At 39.0% G+C, this 19339-nt stretch overlaps 2 protein-coding genes across 4 annotated transcripts; one reads left to right on the forward strand and one right to left on the reverse strand.

Moving 5' to 3' along the window:
* The first annotated feature begins 223 nt into the window (after positions 1-223).
* On the forward strand, positions 224-6349 carry LOC118798000. The gene is made up of 2 exons (XM_036557295.1): positions 224-234; positions 3730-6349. Exon 2 carries the CDS (start codon positions 3788-3790, stop codon positions 6347-6349), a length of 2562 nt encoding a protein of 853 aa, XP_036413188.1. The 5' UTR covers positions 224-234; positions 3730-3787.
* Positions 6350-7287: 938 nt separating this feature from the next.
* LOC118798275 (toll-like receptor 13) lies at positions 7288-18475 on the reverse strand. 3 transcript variants are annotated; one of them, XM_036557685.1, is made up of 4 exons: positions 18361-18475; positions 17932-18114; positions 15709-15773; positions 7288-12546 (listed from the first exon to the last, which is right to left on the reverse strand). In XM_036557685.1, exon 4 carries the CDS (start codon positions 12419-12421, stop codon positions 9569-9571), a length of 2853 nt encoding a protein of 950 aa, XP_036413578.1. In that variant the 5' UTR covers positions 12422-12546; positions 15709-15773; positions 17932-18114; positions 18361-18475; the 3' UTR covers positions 7288-9568. The 3 variants fall into 3 exon arrangements, with proteins under 3 accessions (XP_036413578.1, XP_036413580.1, XP_036413577.1); XM_036557687.1 differs by lacking the exon at positions 17932-18114; XM_036557684.1 differs by having other exon boundaries at positions 15709-18114.
* Between the last annotated feature and the right edge of the window lie 864 nt (positions 18476-19339).

Consider the following 19339-nt stretch of genomic DNA (forward strand, 5'->3'; position numbering starts at 1 on the left):
AACAAATAAAGAGGATCAATAAAGGAATCACACTGACGTCTTATACAGCACAAAACAGGAGCTCTAAATGACTGTAGGACGTGTACAGGACAGTACGAGGAGAGGAGGTGTCTGGGTAAGTAATATGAGAGTTTGTGGGCGGATGCAGAATGAAAAAAAAGAAGGCGGAGTTTCTAATGTGAACCCAGACCATCCATCGTCTGAGTGGCGCAGGTGAGGGACACCTGTGATCAGGTAAGAATGTTTTGCTCTGCGCTGATGAAAAATGTTGTGCTGCATGTTTGCATATATTTTTGTATATTGTTAAAAATGCCTGCTGCTAAAAGGAATTGTGCCAGCTGCAGAGACTCATGCCATCTGTTGAGCACTTCCGACAGAAATATCTCTTTGTACATGATTCTGTCACTGAATTAACTGGTGCATGAAATGCCAACAACTGCCTGTGTTAAAAAGTTAAAAAGCCTCTAGAAAAAACTGCTTTTATTGAAACGTTATTAAATTAAAACCAAAAGATGGCTTCATTTCTGTTAAGCAATATTCCATATTGTTTGAAATGGTTGCCTAGGATGCTTATAATGGCACGTTCCCCACAGCAAAGCCAATGTTGATATTTTCTTTGATCCACACACTAATGCTATGCAGGCTGTTTGGTACATTAGCAATCCGAGCCCTCATTCATCTTTAATGTGAAGTAATCTGATCGGTCACTGGTGGCTGTGCTGGAGGTGCGGATTTGTTTCAGTGGCACACAGTGGCATTTTAACACAGAGAAAAAAAAACAGACCCATTTACAGAGTTAATTATTCATTCAACACAAGAATTTGCAAATGCACTTGTTCCATATAGAGATACAAACATACTTCTATTACCTTATTGACTCTTAATGCGTTACTTACTATATATGTTACTGGAGAGAACCAAATGCACTGAAACATTTTCTCTGCTAATATTTATATAAGCCTGTCCTCTTCTTGTATGGGATTTTTCTTTTTCTTACAGTCATATCCAAAAGTACGAGCGCCCCCAGTCAAATTACATGTTTTGTCGATCTTCTAAGTGAAAATACTTTTAAAAATAAAAAAATAATTTTTATTGGCGTTTAACCTATTGGAAAAATGCAGACCATGTTTTTAAAATATATTTTATGTTAAATTAGGGTACATAAACGGTAACTGTGCATTAAAATGTGAAGAAGCGTATTCTCTGTGGAGAACATGTTAACCTCTTTTCAATTAGAAACAAAATGTCATTTGACCAGGGGTGCCAAAACCTTTGCATACAAGTGTAATTATCTTTTGGTAATACAGAACCCAGCATAGGCAAGTCACTCTACATTGTTCTTATCTATGAAACCCATGTGTCAGGTCTTCATTATGAATATACCTATACAGACATAGTGGGGTCCAAAAGTCTGAGACCACCAATGAAAATGCTTCCATTTTGCTTTTTTTGTCATCTTTGATACATTTACACACATTTCAGAAATTCTTAGTAATTAGTATATCATCTTTTGCTTTAACTCCTTACAATCCCAGGTTTATTACCTACAAAGGCTTATTGATCAGTAACTACAGGGGCTTCAATACAAACTGCTTAAGCTATTCTTAAGTTATACAAGTGTGTAATAAAACTTTGGGCCTGCTGGTGGGCCCTGGATATTTGAGGGGTTTAATGCCAGCATGCATTCAAGATCCACAAGTTTGTGCAGAAGCTTCTGATGAGTAGATTAAATCTACCTGAGAATCGCTTTAACGTGAGCTTCAATGGAAGAGATGAGGCAAAAAAAAACAACCGTTTTATGTAAAGATGTAAAGATCTTAACATGGTCAGTGTCACAAATTTTGAAAAGAATTACAGATTTTCAATGTGGTGTCAGACTTCTGGACCCCACTGCTGGTACATCCACCAATAAACAGTATTTGAGAGTGTTAGAGAATCAGGAGTGCAAGCCTGCATGAATTAGTTGATGTTTTCGTTCATTCCGTATCAGGGGTCATGTGTTTCCAGGGGGACTCTTTTTGTGAGAACACCTTGGTAAATTGATACCACCCACCTTTCATCACTGAGAAAGCTCTGTTGTTGCAGACCCAGGGCAGCGCTTTCCAAGTAGGGCATGAGAGAGATATGCATAGTACATTCCTACTGTTTATGAGATGGATCTTAGAACGAAGGGGAGATTTTATAGTAGCACAGCCGCATGAAGTGAAAAAACTGTTCAGAGAGTCACTCATCAGTCAACACCCATGGTATCACTCAGGGGGTTAAGTGCCTTTCTGTGGGATTGTCCTAGATAAAGGTGCCCCCAGTGGTTAGCAGAGGAGATTGTGTGACTTATTAAACAACAGAGGACTGTTCTCATGAAAAGATACCTTGGAGCTTTGCTGTCACAGAGTACTGTGTTGGACAGTAGTGGACGTTACAGTAGAATGCAACAAGGAAACCAAGATAGAGGACATCACTGTTCATAATGTCCACTGTACAAAAACTAGTGTAGTCACAGCAGTGTAACTAGGACCTTATGGGCCCGGGTGCAAAGGAAAAAAAAACAGATGGGCCCTCCTTATGAACATTTCATTGAATTAAAAAATGAATTTGTAATATGTAATTGCTATCTTTGTGCCTCAAACATAGACTAGCATCTAAGGTTAATCTGTATGTTTGTGTTAGACAACCTGTTAAAGATTTTAAAAGAAATATAATGAACATATCATGTTGCAGGTCGTGATGAATGATCATGAAAGATGCATTATGGACATGAGGGAGATAAATAGATGATAAGATATTGGATCTTGGTTGCACAACTGTGTCAGTATCAACAGTACTGTGCAAAAATAAGAGACCACCCTTAATTTCAGTAATTTTAAAATAGCCGTGTAAGTGTAAATTATTCATTTGTCAGTGTCAGGAAAAAGCACAAATATAAATTTGGCAGAAAAATAGACAGAAACCTCAATAACTACATATATAATATGACTATATAGTTTTCAGTATAAAGTGTGTCCACTCTTTGCCTCTATTAACAGTTTTCATTCCTTTCTGGAGACTTGCTTTCAGTTTTCTGAATAAATCTGCAGGGATGTTTGGTTAGTTTCATTTCCTGCTTCTCACAGTCCAAGTTATCCTAAATACATTCAATGATTTTCATGTCTGAACTCTGGGTTGGTCAGTTCATTGTACACTAGTACACGAACAAATTATTTTTTTGATTCATACATTTTCTTCTTTTTTGTCTATTTTCACAGTCATGGCTTCTTTATAGCTACACATCCTTTCTGACTCATAGCATTGAGTTGTCTTCTCACAGTGGAAGGATGTTTTTTTCTGTTTTCAGATATTTTCAGTCTTGGAAACTCCTGTTTTTTCAATTATTTATTTTTTTTTTGACATCTTCTGAAATAGAATCACATGCTCATAGTGTCCGTTTTGACTGTAAATTAAAGAAATGTGTGGTCTCTGACTTTTGCACAGTACTCTACAAGAGGGGCTCAATAAAGATTTTAAGCTTAGTGGTCTTTGTGCAGTCTTCCCCAACAGCCCCATCCTTATTAGTTATGCCACTGTAGTAATGCTATGTACTACAGTAAAATGTATTAAATACTTATTGATATCTTCATCAAGCAATGTAAGTGTTCAGATGTAAATGTTCAGTTTTTGTATATATTTATTGTATCAATTAGTGTCATCTGTCAAAGTTGTCTAATATATTGTTTTTTAATTGCTTCAATACAGAAATTTCATTGGTGGAGTTCTGAGGCTGGTAATTATTACTGATAAAAAACCTCTCAAAATGATGCTCCTTGGATCACACTTCAGTAGGAAATCCTTCTCTGGGACAGTATCTCAGCCGGTGCACAGCAGCCCTGTGCGACTTCCCACTGCATCTCCAGAGAAATCTGATCCTTCGTCCTTATGCCTAAGCTCACTTCCTACCTGGATAACACAGGCCTTATGTGACCTAACACAAGGTGAGCAGGAGCTCCAACGTCTTAGAGAACAACAAACAACAGAAGTGGATGAAGTGAACCAGAGTCTTGATTCTGCTATTCTTGGTGCTCAAAAAGAAGAGCGCCGCCTGTTGGAGAAGGTGGAGAAAGACCATCGAGAAGCCCAACAGAGATTACAGCAGCTCAAACGAGAAAATGCGGCAGCAGCTCGAGTGGGGCAGTCCCTGGTGGATCGGCAACTGCGAAAGATGAGCCAACTGAAGGAGCAAATTCATATGTGGGGTAGATGCCCCAGTGGACCCAACAAGAGTCAGTTACTGAGAGGAGTTCGAGAACTAATGCAACCATGGGAGATCTCACTTTCCCTGAAAAAAGTTACTTTCCAGCCCAGTCCCCAGCCCAATACCGTTCCCTTTGGAGAGATTAATGTGCAGGAACACAGCTTGACTTTTCCAGTTGGTGTTTGTGGACCGCAGGGGCAGAAATGCGCCATTCACACTGGTGAGATGGCACATGAGAGTCATGTGGCTGTGTCTGAGCAGATCCCTGCCTCTTGTAATGGTGGTGGGGACAAAGAATCTTCAAGGACAAACAGTGGGAGTAGCCGTGTTGTCAGGAAGATTCGCATATCAACTGCTGAAGAAGATGTGTTAGGTGATGAAGTAAAGTTACCCAGCCCCAAACCACGTAAGCTTTGGCCACATAAGCGAGACACCTCAGAGTCCTCCCAGGAGGAGGATTTGGATTCACTTGGCTCTGATTCACGTGGAGAGGATCTATTTCTTGCAATCCACCCATTGTCAAGCCAAGGAGAATCAGAGGGAGATAGCCCTGGATCTGGACGAAACGGCATCAGAAGACGTTCGTTCTCCAGAGGTCACAGGAAACAAAGGACCCTTGTTCCAGTTTCAAGCCAGGAGCCATCCTGCCCGCCAGAGGAAAGTAGACTCGAGGACTCTGGGAGAAGCCGAGGATTCCAAAGAGGAATGTCATCTCCTGCCACAACTGGCTCAGAGCATCACGCTCCTAAAACAGATTATGCTAGATCTAAGTCAAGTTATAGCTGCTTGGATCTCTCTTCCAAAGAGCAACCACAATATGGTGCAACATCGTTTGCTGTACCAAGGCGATCCCCTTCTCCAGCAGACAGCGTGGACTCCAGCTATACCTTCACAATCAGGTCAGCAAGTAGTCGCTGTAGCTCTCTGAAAGGAGAAAGCCGACATTCTATCTCGACAGCTGACCTATCCACCAGGGATCGCCCTTTAATCAATGGTAAAGAAGAGCATCAGAAGAGGTTAAATCAAAGTAACTTGTCAACTCCCAAGTCAAATATGGTAGGCTTTAAAAGATCTGAGACACCTCAATTAAAAGATCAGCCTCTGAAAAACACCTCTGAGGGTTCCAACAGAGTATGCCGGTCTTTGTCCATGTCTGCAATAGAAGGGAGAGCTTTGCGCTCAACCAGGAATGACCAAAATGGAGACAGAAGAAGAAGAGAACGGGCAGATTCAGGGCTGCCTAAGGTTGAGGAAGAGAGGCGTACTCTAAAAGTTGGTCATCTGGTCAAGAAATTTGGCAAGCAGGGCTCTGGACGCACTGACTTCACTTTGCCCAGTGGAGTTCATGCCACACCTCAAGGCCAGCTGTTTGTGGTGGACTGTGGAAATGTCCGAGTGCAGGTAACAGACCTGCAGAGGAATGTTGTGCAACAAGTGGCTCCACCAGCTTATGATGGTAACTCACGACACTGTCGCAACTTCTTCGATGTTGCTGCTAACTCCAAGGGCCTGATAGCACTTACATGTGCTGCGGAACGGGCTCTACTGGTGTTTAACCGCCATGGCCGCCTCCTCCAGACCTATGGAGCATCAGGTTCTCAGCAGGATTTTGAGGCCCCAAGAGGTGTCACTGTAACAAGGCTTGATGACTTCCTAGTGGCGGATATTCGACGTGGTACATTAACAGCTCTCAAACTTGATCCTAAGACAGGAGCCAAGATGGAGCGCACAGTAGTCACGGGATTTCACAGGCCTTACCTGGTTGCAGCATGTCTAACTACAGGCCTGATGGTTGTGTCCGAGAGGGGCAATGAAACCGGACGGGCGCCTTGTATAAGAGTGCTAGAACCTGGTTGGAACACCATTCGCATCTTGGGTGTGTGCTCTGGTATGGGGCCTGTCCTCACAAGCCCTTGGGGTATTTGTATTGACACAGATGGAGATGTCCTGGTGGCTGACTGGGGCAAGCAGCATCGTGTGGTGCTTTACCCTGCTGTTGGGGTGGGTCGATCAATTATTACCCAAGGCCTCAGCAGCCCTAGAGGTCTTGCTTTGTTGCCTGAAGGTCATCTTGTGGTATCAGATAGCATGAACCACTGCATCAAGATTTACCGCTATAAGTAAGGCTTAAATTATGTAGTACTCAGACCTTAAAAAGTAATGACAAAGGCATGTAACATACATTGAGATTGCAGCTATTAAATCACAGTAATCCACATAGAATTTTAGGAAAGAGATTTGCTGCTTGTTGAATTACTGACTTTTCCAGATTAATAACAATAATTACTTGAAATAAGTCATGTTTAGTGTCTTTCTCAGCGAAATATTCAAAGAGCTTAATAAAGAGGTTTGTTTTATGTATGCATATACTTAAATCAGTGCTTATTATGTTTAATATGTATTCTTTGATGTTTGGATTTGATTCATAACTATTTTTAAGTAATTACTGGAAGAAAATAAAACATATTACAAAGCATTGTATATTTTTAATATTTCAGCTGTAAAACTGTCACCCCCCGTCCCTGGACATTTATATTGTTTTCCTTGCTATTATACATTATAAGACTTTCATCTAAGGTTTGTTAATAGATGATGAGTTCAATCAAGGGTATTCGGGGCAGAGAAAAAGATCAAAACGGGCAGTGCAGAGGTTCCAGCACAAGTATTGTGAAGAAAAATGTTGTGAAATGCTATGTCAGTATCTCCTGGGCATAGTCTAGCTATGGCATATTAAGACATACATTTAAGTATATAAAATTTCATTTTAACTTCTCATTGTTCACTAAGGTAATTATAGTGAATTATAATATTTTGTTCATTTGTGATCAATATTTAACAGTGTTATGTTACCTTTTACTTAGTATGAAATAAACTGAGTGTGCTGTTCAGAGTCTCTGGGTGACAAGTGCATTTGTGTTCTCAATCACAAAATGAAGCTTAATATGACAAAAATACATGTATCACTGATATTTGATATTCCACAACTTCTAACAAAGTACATCTGAGTAAATAGGTAAAAACAGTGCTTGCTGTTACACACCAATAAAATGCTTGTACCTGCCTCCGAGTCAGAATCACTTTATTTCACCAAGTATGTTACACATATGAGGAGTTTGACTTAATGTCAATGTGCACACAAGTATTACATATAACATACTAAACAGACCAGACACATACACAGAGTATTAACTAATATTCCAAAGAAAATAATATATATAAGTAAGAATAACAAATAAAAATAAAAATAAAAAAAAAGAATTAAGAATATAAAGAATAAGAGAGTATATATTGTGAGGCCAATGTAAGAGAAGAAAATGTGACATGTACATATGTGCAGGGCCTGGGGAGACATATAATAATTAGTACTTATTATAATATTTTACAGAATGATATGAATATTTGTTATAAAAAAGAATATTGTACAGTTGTGCAAATAAGGATTATGGTACAGAGGAGTACAGCCACACAGTAAGAGACATTTGTTGTTTCAATTTAAATCTTAAATTACAGTTAACATCTGTAGAACAACAGTAGTAAGTGGTGCAAGCTTACAAAGAAGAAAACAGACATTTTAGTTTTGGTACACAACATTTGGTTTGGTCATCAATAAGCTTTACTGATCAAGTCGGGACATACTGAGTGCACCCTGAGGGACAGAAGGAGAGAGAGACCAGGGCCAGCTGTTGCTGTTGGATTCCAAGTTATAAATGGCTGTGGCATCACCGGGGATCGAACTTAGCGTCACAATGAAAGGGCGAACCCTTACACGGTTGCATCACCAGATATTCTTACCACAAATAATGGAAATGTCTGAAACTATTTAACCAGCCCAGCCCAGCACACAAATACAAACCAAAGGCTAGTTAGCATAATGGATACAGTTATATTTAGAATGCTTATTAATACTTATTTAAATGGTTAAAAAGTTGCCTAATATATAAGACCATTCAAACGCAAAAATGGCTCACATGTTGGGACCAGTCCCTTTTGAGCATATATGGTACCCCAGCATTCAAAAGTTTGGAATCACTTGTCATATTAATGATTGCTATCATTTTATTAAATAATCAGAAGGTACTTTAAGATTCTTTTATTCAATATTATAATTTTTCTGGCAACCCAAGAAGTTATTAAATGGTGAATACTGTAATTATCTAAAGGGTATTAAATCTATCTGTCTATATGAGTTATCTGCCTTGAGATCACCTCTTTTAAAATATGAGACATTCTGACTATGCTTCCTTGGATCATTTAAAACAATCTACAGCTCTGTCCATCATTCCAGACATGTCTTTATTTTTACAGCTTTAATTAAAACTCATAAAGTGTTGCAGTCATAGTCTCATATTAGAGTTATATGTATCTTTTAAAAAATGACTTACATCATTGAAAAAGTGATTCTGAACTTTTACAGCTGATGACAATAGGCAGTTGAGCAACTGCAGAGGCAAACCATTAACAAAATGTATTATTTAGCCAAGAGTTAAACAACCAGCAGCAATACAGGGCAAGTAGTAGAAAACCAGGTAACAAGAGATGGGTAACAAAGATAACAAATGGCAACAATGACAACAAACAGTAATCAAGTAAATGTGATAGGCACAATGATGCATCGTCGATTACTTACAATCAACAAATAACAGCATTTTATTCACACCTTACACCAGGCGTGTCAAACTGGGGACCTTCTGGGCCAAAGTGCTGCAGAGATCAGTGTTTATGAAGGCCTTGCTAATTAGCTAATAAGCTGAATCAGGTGTTAATGAGGCAGCGTGCTGAAGTCTGCAGTGTTTTGGCCTACAAGGACTGGATCCTGACACATGTGCCTTATACCCTTCAAACAATTTGAAACACACAGTCCTCACAGTACAAAGAACAGGAATTTATGGCATGCCACATGGAAGAGTAACATCAAGAAAGAAAAGGATCAGAAGAAAACAATTGCCTTTGATAGCTGGGCTCACATTTGCAGTCAAGACCACATCTGCCCTGGGTTCAGAGACCACTGTAGTGTAAAAATCTTACTAAATGAACCCAAATGTGCCCGTCCAAATCCACGCAAAACAAGATTAAACATGACATGGAAATACTGAAGTATCAGTTTTATTCATTGTTGAAGCAAATGGTCAGTGCTGAAGGTCATGGACCCTCAGCTAGGAACATCTGTGGTCTAGCATGATGCAGGGTGATGGGCTTGCCCAGGCAGAGAATCAAACCCCACTCTGCCACTGGAGGGCAATGATGTCACCCAATACACTGTCTCAACTGCTATGACCACTATACCAAAGTCACTGCAGTTTCCTCACATTAAAATAACTGCTTTGATCACTGGCCCACTAAAATTTACAGAATAAGATTCTCTTCTTCAGCCCCTCTGGTCTCCAGAGCCACTCTCAGTTTCTGCCAGAACACTTGAGAGTCCTTTCCTGGTTTGGGCCAGCTGAGGTAAGTCCGTTTCTTTATAAGTCTCCTCATCCTATGAAACGGAGACAGCTGATGCATTGGAATATCCTCCAGGAATACCAAGATGAGAATGTCCTTCTTTTCATCGAAGATTCGGAAACTGGCCAGCTGGATCTCACTGGAACACCACTCACTCTCTAGATAGTGGCGACTGATCACACAGATAGTTTTGTGACTGCCATAAATGCTATCTACAATATTCTCTATAATTGGCTTGCCTGGCTGGAAGTCCCTGTGATGCAAACACAATCTCCAACCCTGCTCTCCTTCTAGGTGAGGTAACAGCTCACTCATGACCCACAGTTCATCATGGGTATTGTAGGAAATAAAAGCATCATATTGAAAACTGTGAGCTTTTTGCTTTCTCTGCCATTTGCTGTCATAGACAAATGCTAGGAAAGTGTAATAGGCATAGACAGCTTGCGATCTCAGAAAGTGGTAAAGCAAGGCACTAATCATTGTTAGAAGGACTGAAGTGGCAGTAGAAATAAAAAAGGAGAACCCTACATGTACAATGCATGAACTGAGGTCAAGCTTAATAAGTTTACTTCCTCTGAGTTTGGGTGGATAGTTGCATTTGAACTGATCTGCATTTAAAACTTGTGTATTATTGTCGCTTTCTGCCCAACTAATGAACAGAGCGTTGTTGCAATCACAAGAGAACATATTCCCTTCCATGCTGAGGTAAACTAAATTCGGAAGGGAAGCTATCACACTGCCATTAATGAATGATAAGGCATTCCTCTGTATCGTCAACATCTGAATCTCAGTGAGTTTCGCTTGCCTAAGAAAGTCAATCGATTGCAATCCAATTTTGCTCATAGAAAGTCTGGTAAGATGTTGAATAGGCAGAAAAACCTCTGAGGAAAAAGAAATCAGTTCATTTCTACTGAGGTCCAGAAATGTAAGATTAGGTGTTGGAGCGAATGTGAGAGGATGTAGAGAGTCAATGTTGAGATTTCGTGCCTTGAAAGTCCTTAAAGAATTCAGTCCTTCCAAGAAATTTAAAGGGATATTCATCATCCCTTTGTGGCCTTGATTGTAAATACTCAGAAACTCCAAAGAGGTTAGAGATGTAAAGGGTGGTTTTTTCAGCCTCTTTTGGCTCACATAAGATATGTAATTGTTGTTTAACTGAAGAGTTTGTAAACTTTTAAGTCCTGAAAAAATGGAAGAACGTATTGATTTCTGGGTGATCTTATTTGATTGTAGGTTTAGGAATTTTAAACAGACTAAACCATCAAAGGCCCCAGTCTCTATAATTTGGATTTGGTTATCATCTAGATCTAGTCTTGTCAAGCTCTGTAAATATTTAAAATCGCCTTTCTGAATCCAGCTCAGTTTGTTACTTGCCAACTGCAAATACTCCAATTTACGAAGGCCAAACCAGAGATTGCCATTTATATTTAGCAATTTGTTCGAACTAATGATGAGGGACCTTAAGTTCTTAAGGTCTCGAAAGGCAAAATCTTCTACAACTCGCAGATCATTTCTGTAAACGTGAAGTGTTAACAATTTCTTAAGGTTTGAAAAATCTAAGCGTGTTATTGTTGTCATGTTATTGTAGCTGATTTCTAGAATTGCCAAGGTGGAAATATTTCTAATGGCAAAGGGAACAGCCTTCAGTTTGTTGTGAGACAGATTCAGAATTCTGAGTTTGGTCATTGATCTGAATGCGAGTATACTTACATTTTGGACATTGTTGTCTGAGAAACCCAGCATTGTCACATTAGTGCAGAACTGTAGTTCTTTTTCTGATAAGGAAGTGATGTTGTTGAACCGCAGCTGAAGAGTTTTTGGTGAGTTAATTATACAGGCAGCTTCAACCAGTGATTTTACTTTCTCTTCTCCAATTTGTTCAAGTTTCAACACACCCAGTGAAGAACTAAAGGTTTGCAGCAACACTTTCATCTCCTCTGATGCCATTTTTATACCATTTAAATTGAGTCTGTTGACATTCCTGAAGAAGCTGTTGTCCTTCACATCCCATTTCATACTTCCACGGATGAAGGCCAAGTCTAAAACCTCAAGGTCAGGAAAAATATTAGAAGTGACCTTGAAGACTTTCAAAGGATTTTGGGACAAATCCAGAGTTTTGAGTTTTAAGGATGTGTTGGACACTTCCGTTGTCTGAAAAAAGGAAAATCCATTGCTCCTGATGCACAAGTCCTTTAGGCAGGGTAATGTGAAAAGAGGTTGCACTTCTTGTATATGGTGTAGGCTATTTCCAGAGACATTTAACATTACCAAACTGGTAAGAGGAAGAAAAGCAGAAGGGTTGATCTTTGCAATGCGATTTTCATCCAGTCTAAGGTAAGTCAGGTAAGACAGATTCTGAAAGAGTCTATCTGGGATTGTAGTGAGTTTGTTGTAGGCAAGATTCAGCTGCTGCAATGCCACCAAATTGTTGAATGCATTTTCCTCTATGACCTTAATCTGGTTGTGTGACATATTCAGATTGGTGAGAAAGGATAAATGCACTAAATCGTTATTCATCACCTTAGAGATCTCATTTCTGGAAAGGTCCAGGACTCTTGTTCTGTAGGGTAGTTTTTCTGGTACAGTGTAAAGTCCTTTCCTAGTACAAAGTACTTTCAAAGTATTGGATTGTCTTAAGGAGCCCACAACCTTGCAGTTTTTCACAAAGAATCCATTTACGTGTATGGAAATGGTTAATAGAAACAGCAGGCAAATGGACATTTTTAAATGAAACCCTCCTATTAAGGATTGCATGTTCTTAATATGATAATAATTAGCAAACGAGACAGTTAGACCAGTCAGCTTACTCTAAAGACCAAGATATCTAAAGAGATGATGTTGAATATTCTTGCTGAATATCTCGTCCCACTTCAGTTCATCTATAAATGAATGGAAATAAACAGAACTGTCAGCATTTTGAAAATAAAGACATACCAAAATTCATCTGTGCAGATGTAGCATACACAAATACATACACGTGACTATTAAAACGCATTTTCTTTCACAGCAATCCAGCAACTAGTAATGAATGAAGTGCCTGTTAGTGCCCAGTTAAGCACTGGCACTAAACATTAACGTACAGTACTGTGTAAAGTCGATGACCACCCTTAATTTTTTTTAATTTCTGTATTATATTAAGAAATCTACTTTATGTATTGATGTTTATTACATGCCACCTGCAAATACTGTAATTTATGAAGGGCAGTCCAGTGATGGCCATTTATAACCCCGTTTCCAAAAAAGTTGGGATGCTCTGCAAAATGTGAATAAAAATTGTAATGATATGCAAACCACTCAAACTCTAAATTTTATTGAAAATAGTACAAAGACAACATTTCACATGTTGAAACTGAAGAATTTTATTGTTTTTTGACAAATATATGACCATTTTGAATTTAATACCAGGAACACATTCCAAGTTGGGACGGGGCATGTGCTGCATCACCTCTTCTTTTAACAACACTCTGTAAGCGTTTGGGAACTGAAGAGACCGACTGCTGTAGTTTTGAAACTGAAAATTTTTCCTGTTCTTACTTTATATAGGATTTTAGCTGCTCAACAGTTCAGGGTCTCCTTTGTCGTATTTTCCGTTTCGTAATGTACCAGATGTTTTCAGTGGGTGACAGGTTTGGACTGCAGTCAGGCCAGTTTAGCACCCGGACTCTTTTACCACAGAGCATTCTGTTGTAATACATGCAGAATGTGGCTTGTCATTGTCTTGCTGAAACAATTAAGGCCTTTGTTTAGATGGCAGCACATGTTGCTCCAAAACATGTTTATATCGTTCAGCATTAATGGTGCCCTCACAGGTGTGCAAGTCACTCTTGCCATGTGCACAATTGCCCCACCAGACCATCATGGATGCTGGCTTTTGAACTGTGCACTGATAACAAGCCAGATTGTCTTTAGCCTGGAGGATGCAGAGTCCATGATTTCCAAAAAGAATTTCAAATGTTGATTTGTCAGACCACAGGACACTTTTCCACTTTGCCTCAGTCCATCTTAAATGAGCTCAAGCCCAGAGAAGGTGGTGGTGTTTCTGGATCCTATTTATATACGGTTTCCTATAGTTTTAACTTGCATTTGTGGATGTAGTGATGAACTATGTTCACAGACAGTGTTTTTTAGAAGTGTTCCTGAACCCATGCAGTGGTTTCCACTAAAGAATCATGTCTGTTTTTAATGCAGTGCCATCTCGGGGCCCAAAAATCACAGCCAGCCAATACTGGTTTTTGGGCTTGTCTCTTGATTTCTCCATATTTTCTGAATCTTTTAATGATATTATGTACCACATATGATTAAATACACAAGTTCTTTGCTATTTTACATTGAGAAATGTTTTTCTTGAATTGTTCCACTCTTGCCTGAGCAGCCTTTCACAGAGTGGTGAACCCCTCCCCATCTTTAACTCTGAAAGACTCAGCCTCTCTGGGATGCTCTTTTATGTCCACATATGTTACTGACCTGTTGCCAATGAATCACCACAACTTTTTTGAAATGTGCTGCTGGAATTAAATTCAAAATGGGCAAATATTTTTCAAAAAACAATAAAATTTCTCAGTTTCATCATTTGGTATGTTGTCTTTGAACTGTTTTTAATTAAACATAGGGTTTAAATGATTTGTATATGATGTATAGCATTCTGTTGTTATTTATGTTTTGCAGAGCATCCCGACTTTTTTGGAAATGAGCTTATACATTTATACAAAATACATGTACAAAAATATGTTAATAGGTGATATAGTGATACTAGGGTATAAAGCATCCAAAAAAGGCCTAGTCCTTTGTGAGCAAAGATGGGTCTACAAGAGCCACAAGCCATGAGCCAAAAATGCAGCAGCAAAACTCCATCAGGTTTGAAATAATGTTTCTCAGCCATGGATTACAAGTATTTTAGGTACTTGACCCTCTAAAGTTCATTATATCATCACATGATTCAGGGAATGTAGATGAATCTCTGTGCATAAAGGAAAAGGCCAAAAACCACAAATGAATGTCCATGACGTTTGATCCGTCAGACAGCACTGCAATAAAACCTGGCATGCTTCTGTGATGGATATCACCACAAGGGCTCAGGAATATTTTGACAAATCATTGACAGTAAACATTGTCCGTCACTGCATCCACAACTGCAGGTTAAGACTGTACTATGCACAGCAGAAGTCACATGTCAACAATGCTGGCGAGCTCATCTGAAATGGACTGAGGCATAATGGAAACGTAAAATGGTCTGATGAGTCAACCTTTCAGACTGTTTATGTAAATAATGGATGTTGTGTTCTTTAGGCAAAAGAAGTAAAGAAGCATCCAGATTCGTACCAGTGTAAAATTCAAAAGCAGGGTCTGTCAGGATTTGGGGGTTATTAGTGGGTAACTTGTACATTTGTGAAATCACCATTAACACATTTTGGAGCTGCCTTTTAGGCACTTTCACAATGGAAACATTAACGTCCATGCTTATTTCAACATAACAACACCAAACCACATGTGACCCCTGCATGGCTGAGTAGTCAGAGATTGGCCTGTCTGCAGTCCAGACCTGTGTCCTATTGAAAATTAGTGCCTATTAAGCTCAGAATATAACAACAAAGGCTCTGTATCATTGCACAGTTGGTGACTTCTACAAAAGAAGAATGGTGAAAAATTACGCTCTCAAAACTGGATCAGTTTATGGCTTCAGTCCCCAGTTGTTTACTAAGTGCTGTTAATCAGAAAGGCGAACTAACAGTGCTAAATGCTAAATGTCCCAACTTTTTCGGGAAACATTTTGCAGGCATGTTTTCAGTTTAATCCAGACCAAACAGAGTTGACTAAGCATTTCACATTCTGTACTAAATGTTTTGGAATTGAGTTGTACTACTCGCAAATCATTTCAGCAAATATGAAGTGTTCACAATTTCTCAGGGTTTTAAAGATCTAAGTGTGTTTGTTTTGTAATGTTACTGTGGCTGATTTCTAGAATTTCCAAGGTAGAAATATTTCTAATGACAATGAGAACAGCCTTCAGTTTGTTTCATTGATCTGAATGCGAGTATACTCACGTTTTGGAGATTGTTGTCTGAGAAACCCAGCATTGTCACATTAGTGCAGAACTGTAGTCCTTCTTCTGAAATGAAAGTGATGTTGTTGAACAGCAGCTGAAGAGTTTTCGGTGAATTAATTATAGAGGCAGCTTCAACCAGTGGTTTCACTCTCTCTTCTCCAATTTGTTCAAGTGTCAACACACCCACACGCCCAGTGAAGATTTGCTTTTAAGCTACTCTGATGCCATTTTATACCATTTAAATTGAGTCTGTTGACATTCCTGAAGAAGCTGTTGTCCTTCACATCCCATTTCATACTACCTGATGAAGGTCAGGTCTAAAATCTCAAGGTCAGGAAAAATATTAGAAGTGACCTTGAAGACTTTCAAAGGATTTTGGGACAAATCCAGAGTTTTGAGTTTTAAGGATGTGTTGGACACTTCCGTTGTTTGAAAAGTGGAAAATCCATTGCTCCTGATGCACAAGTCCTTTAGGCAGGGTAATGTGAAATGAGTTTGTAGACAGTTAGCCCAGTCAGCTTAGTCTAAAGACCAAGATATCTAACAAGATGATGTTGAATATTCTTGCTGGATATCACTTCTCGCTTCAGTTTATCTATAAATGAATGCAAATCTGACATTTGAAATTTCAAACTGCAGCAGTAACGCAGTGCAAACAGTGTGTATTGTTCACATATGTTCACACATGATTTTTTACCAATTCTAGGTAAAACAACAACAAAAACATCATTGATCATTGGTAGCTGGCTTATTAGGACGAATATGCATGACTAAGCTAAAATGTAGTCTAATACACTCATTAGAACTTGCATGTAGCCAAAAAAGTCTTAAATAAACTTTGAACTTTGAATCATGAGTCATTAATGATTCATTAATGAAACTGTATGTTCCTCAACTTTTGTACAGATATATTCAGAGAGGAATATGCAGACTTGAGTATGTGTAACAGTGTTGCATAATTAGGTCACAAAAAAATGGCAACTGTATTTCGTTACAGTAACAGAAAAAAGGCAGTAGTTTGACTAAATGCAGAACACAACCTTTAACCATGGCAGCTGCAGAGTAATAATCCTGTTATATGGCCTATCTAGCCTATACATTACTTTAGAGATAAAGATAGAATCCATATCTGCAAAACAAAACTGCTCACCAAATGTCAAAATGTGATTTCTGCTCGCTTTTTATTGTGGCTTTAAAATCTTGTTGACAAATTAAAGATAGACACAAGATATTGTATTATATTTTGTGTCCTGAAATGAAATAGCTGCAGCACTTACCTTAGCACAGTATTTAAAAAATAATCCATTCAACTGGATAAAATTAAACTACTGGGGAAAATGATTAGTTATTAAAATATATTTATGCTCTGTCAATAAAAATAAAAGTGCAAGACTATAGTATGAAGAATGGGAAGGTGAAAAATGCTGTTGACAGAATTTCACTTCCTTACATAAACAGTCAATCTGAAACTGCAGTAATGCTGACTGAGGATCTGAGAAATAGATATCCAAGAGGAAGTCCAATGATGTAATGAAGCCATATTTAACATAGATACATACATGCATATGTGTATACCATAGTAATGTTTACTGTGTACTATATGTAATGTTCCTCACTGGTATATTGCACTATGTCTGTGCACAGCAATGAGTAAATATGTCTCTGTTTTTTGTTTGTGCACTGCTGTGGCACAGATTTCTCCTGAGGGATTGATTCATTAAAATCCTAGGCTTAAGACATACTAAGGCTTATTATTCAGTAACTACAGGGACTTCAATGCAAACTAGTTGAGCCATTCTTAGGCTACAGAAGTGTATAATAAAACTTTGGGCCTGTCAGTGGACCCTGGGTTAAGGGGTTAAAAAGTATTTCTCTGTCTATAACAAGACACAAATGATTTCTTGCCAATACAGAGAAGGGTAGAGCAACAGATGTCGTGGTGCATGGAAATATAACTAATGGTAACTACTAACGCTGCAGGAATTTGTGCCTCCAAGCTTTCTCTTCCTGAAAAATCAAAGCAGAATTACATTCTCTTCTAACATTCTGCTAATGCTAGTCAGCTTATAAGCACAAAAAATGCATTTAACGTGGCAGAACATTAATCTCAGCAGAGATGTAGCCTGGACTGAACCCAGTTTGAAAGTAACAAGTGGTACTGTGGTAGCCTGTAGGACACCAGAAAGTGCTGTAGAGACCAACACTAAAAAATTGCATCAACCTTGGCACAAGGTGGCAGCACTGAAGCAGCCAGTTTGTTAAGTCCACATGTTTGCAAGTCCTGAGGAGACCAGAGATTTACACTGGGCACTAGACTTCTTTGAAGTATTCAGGCTGGGTGACTTGGGACTCCTGAGATGCTTGAGTCAAGAGGCCGGCAACCATCTGGCCTTCAGTGGAGAACCTGGAAGAGGTTTGGAGGGGTTCACTTAGGGGTTGCTCTCTGTTTGAGGCCTGAGCACTCTGGTTCTCAAATGTAAAGAGGTCATGCCTAGAATCTGCCTTGTTATACAAACTGACTTCAGCCTGGGTTACTAACATAGGCATTAATGATGGGGTCTAGACTAGTAGCCCTTTACAATGTGGGCAGAACAGATGGTGAAAGACAAAAGGAAAGAGAGGAACAGTACAGTTACCCAAGACCACAGACCTGGTTGCTGTCCCTGGACAGTAGGAAATGGAGTGAAGCGTCCATAGATAAGCATCTTGTGAGACTCTAGGCGGTACCAGCAGACAGCCTGGTGATTCTCTCGAGAACACCCAACAGCACTATCAACAGAGGTAACATGTCAGACAACAAATAGTGATGCAGTAGTAGTGCACAGCCTCAGCACATGGTGAAACCTGACTCTATATGGGAATATCAGGGACATTTCATAGATGTCATATAGGAATCACTTCTTATTACTTATGAATAAAAAGGTCTACAAAGGTGTATTTTAATGACACTTGATGGAAATAGTCCACTGTAGTTGGTTTGCAATGTATATAATTTCAAAAAAGCTGAATAAATAAGCAAATATTTATATCCAAATGTGACAAATACATGCTGGATCTAAGGGAAATGCATTTATATGCAATATATTTGAAATATTGCCATATATTAGATTTCTGTATGGGTTCTCAAAATATTTTTGCAGTTTGGTCTACAAATTTGGACTAAACTGAGTGGGATTCAGGTCAGGGTTTTGTGATGGCCACTCCAAAACTTCCATGTTGTCTTTAACTCATTTTGTCACAACTTTGAAGAAATCAGTTGTTCTGAGGAAAGACCTGGTTGTGACCCCGATCCTTACGGGTAAACAGTTTTGTAATCTGATCAGACAACACAACACTAGTCTGGCTTTTTTGAGCTGGTCTTGAAATAGTGGCTTCTTCATTGTGTTACAGCCTTTCAGGCCATGGGGATGTAGGACTCTCTATATGGTGTATATGAATACTTTTCTGCCTCCAATTCCTTCACCAGTTCCTTTGTTGTTGTCATTTGTGCCTTCTTTCCTGAACATGTCATGTGGTCCCAGTTTTTCATATTTACACATGATTGTTTGTACAGATGCTTGCGGTATCTTCAGTTGTTTGGAAATTGCTCTATGAAGGAACCAGTCAGGTATGTCACAAGCTCCCCCTCC

This window comes from Colossoma macropomum, unplaced genomic scaffold, assembly GCF_904425465.1.
Source record: "Colossoma macropomum unplaced genomic scaffold, Colossoma_macropomum, whole genome shotgun sequence".
NCBI lineage: Eukaryota > Metazoa > Chordata > Actinopteri > Characiformes > Serrasalmidae > Colossoma > Colossoma macropomum.

What these genes read in the sequence shown, in the direction of transcription:
- LOC118798000 (XM_036557295.1), top strand. Translation starts at nt 3,788, where the DNA reads ATGATGCTCCTTGGATCACACTTCAGTAGGAAATCCTTCTCTGGGACA.
- LOC118798275 (XM_036557687.1), bottom strand. Translation starts at nt 12,421, where the DNA reads ATGCAATCCTTAATAGGAGGGTTTCATTTAAAAATGTCCATTTGCCTG.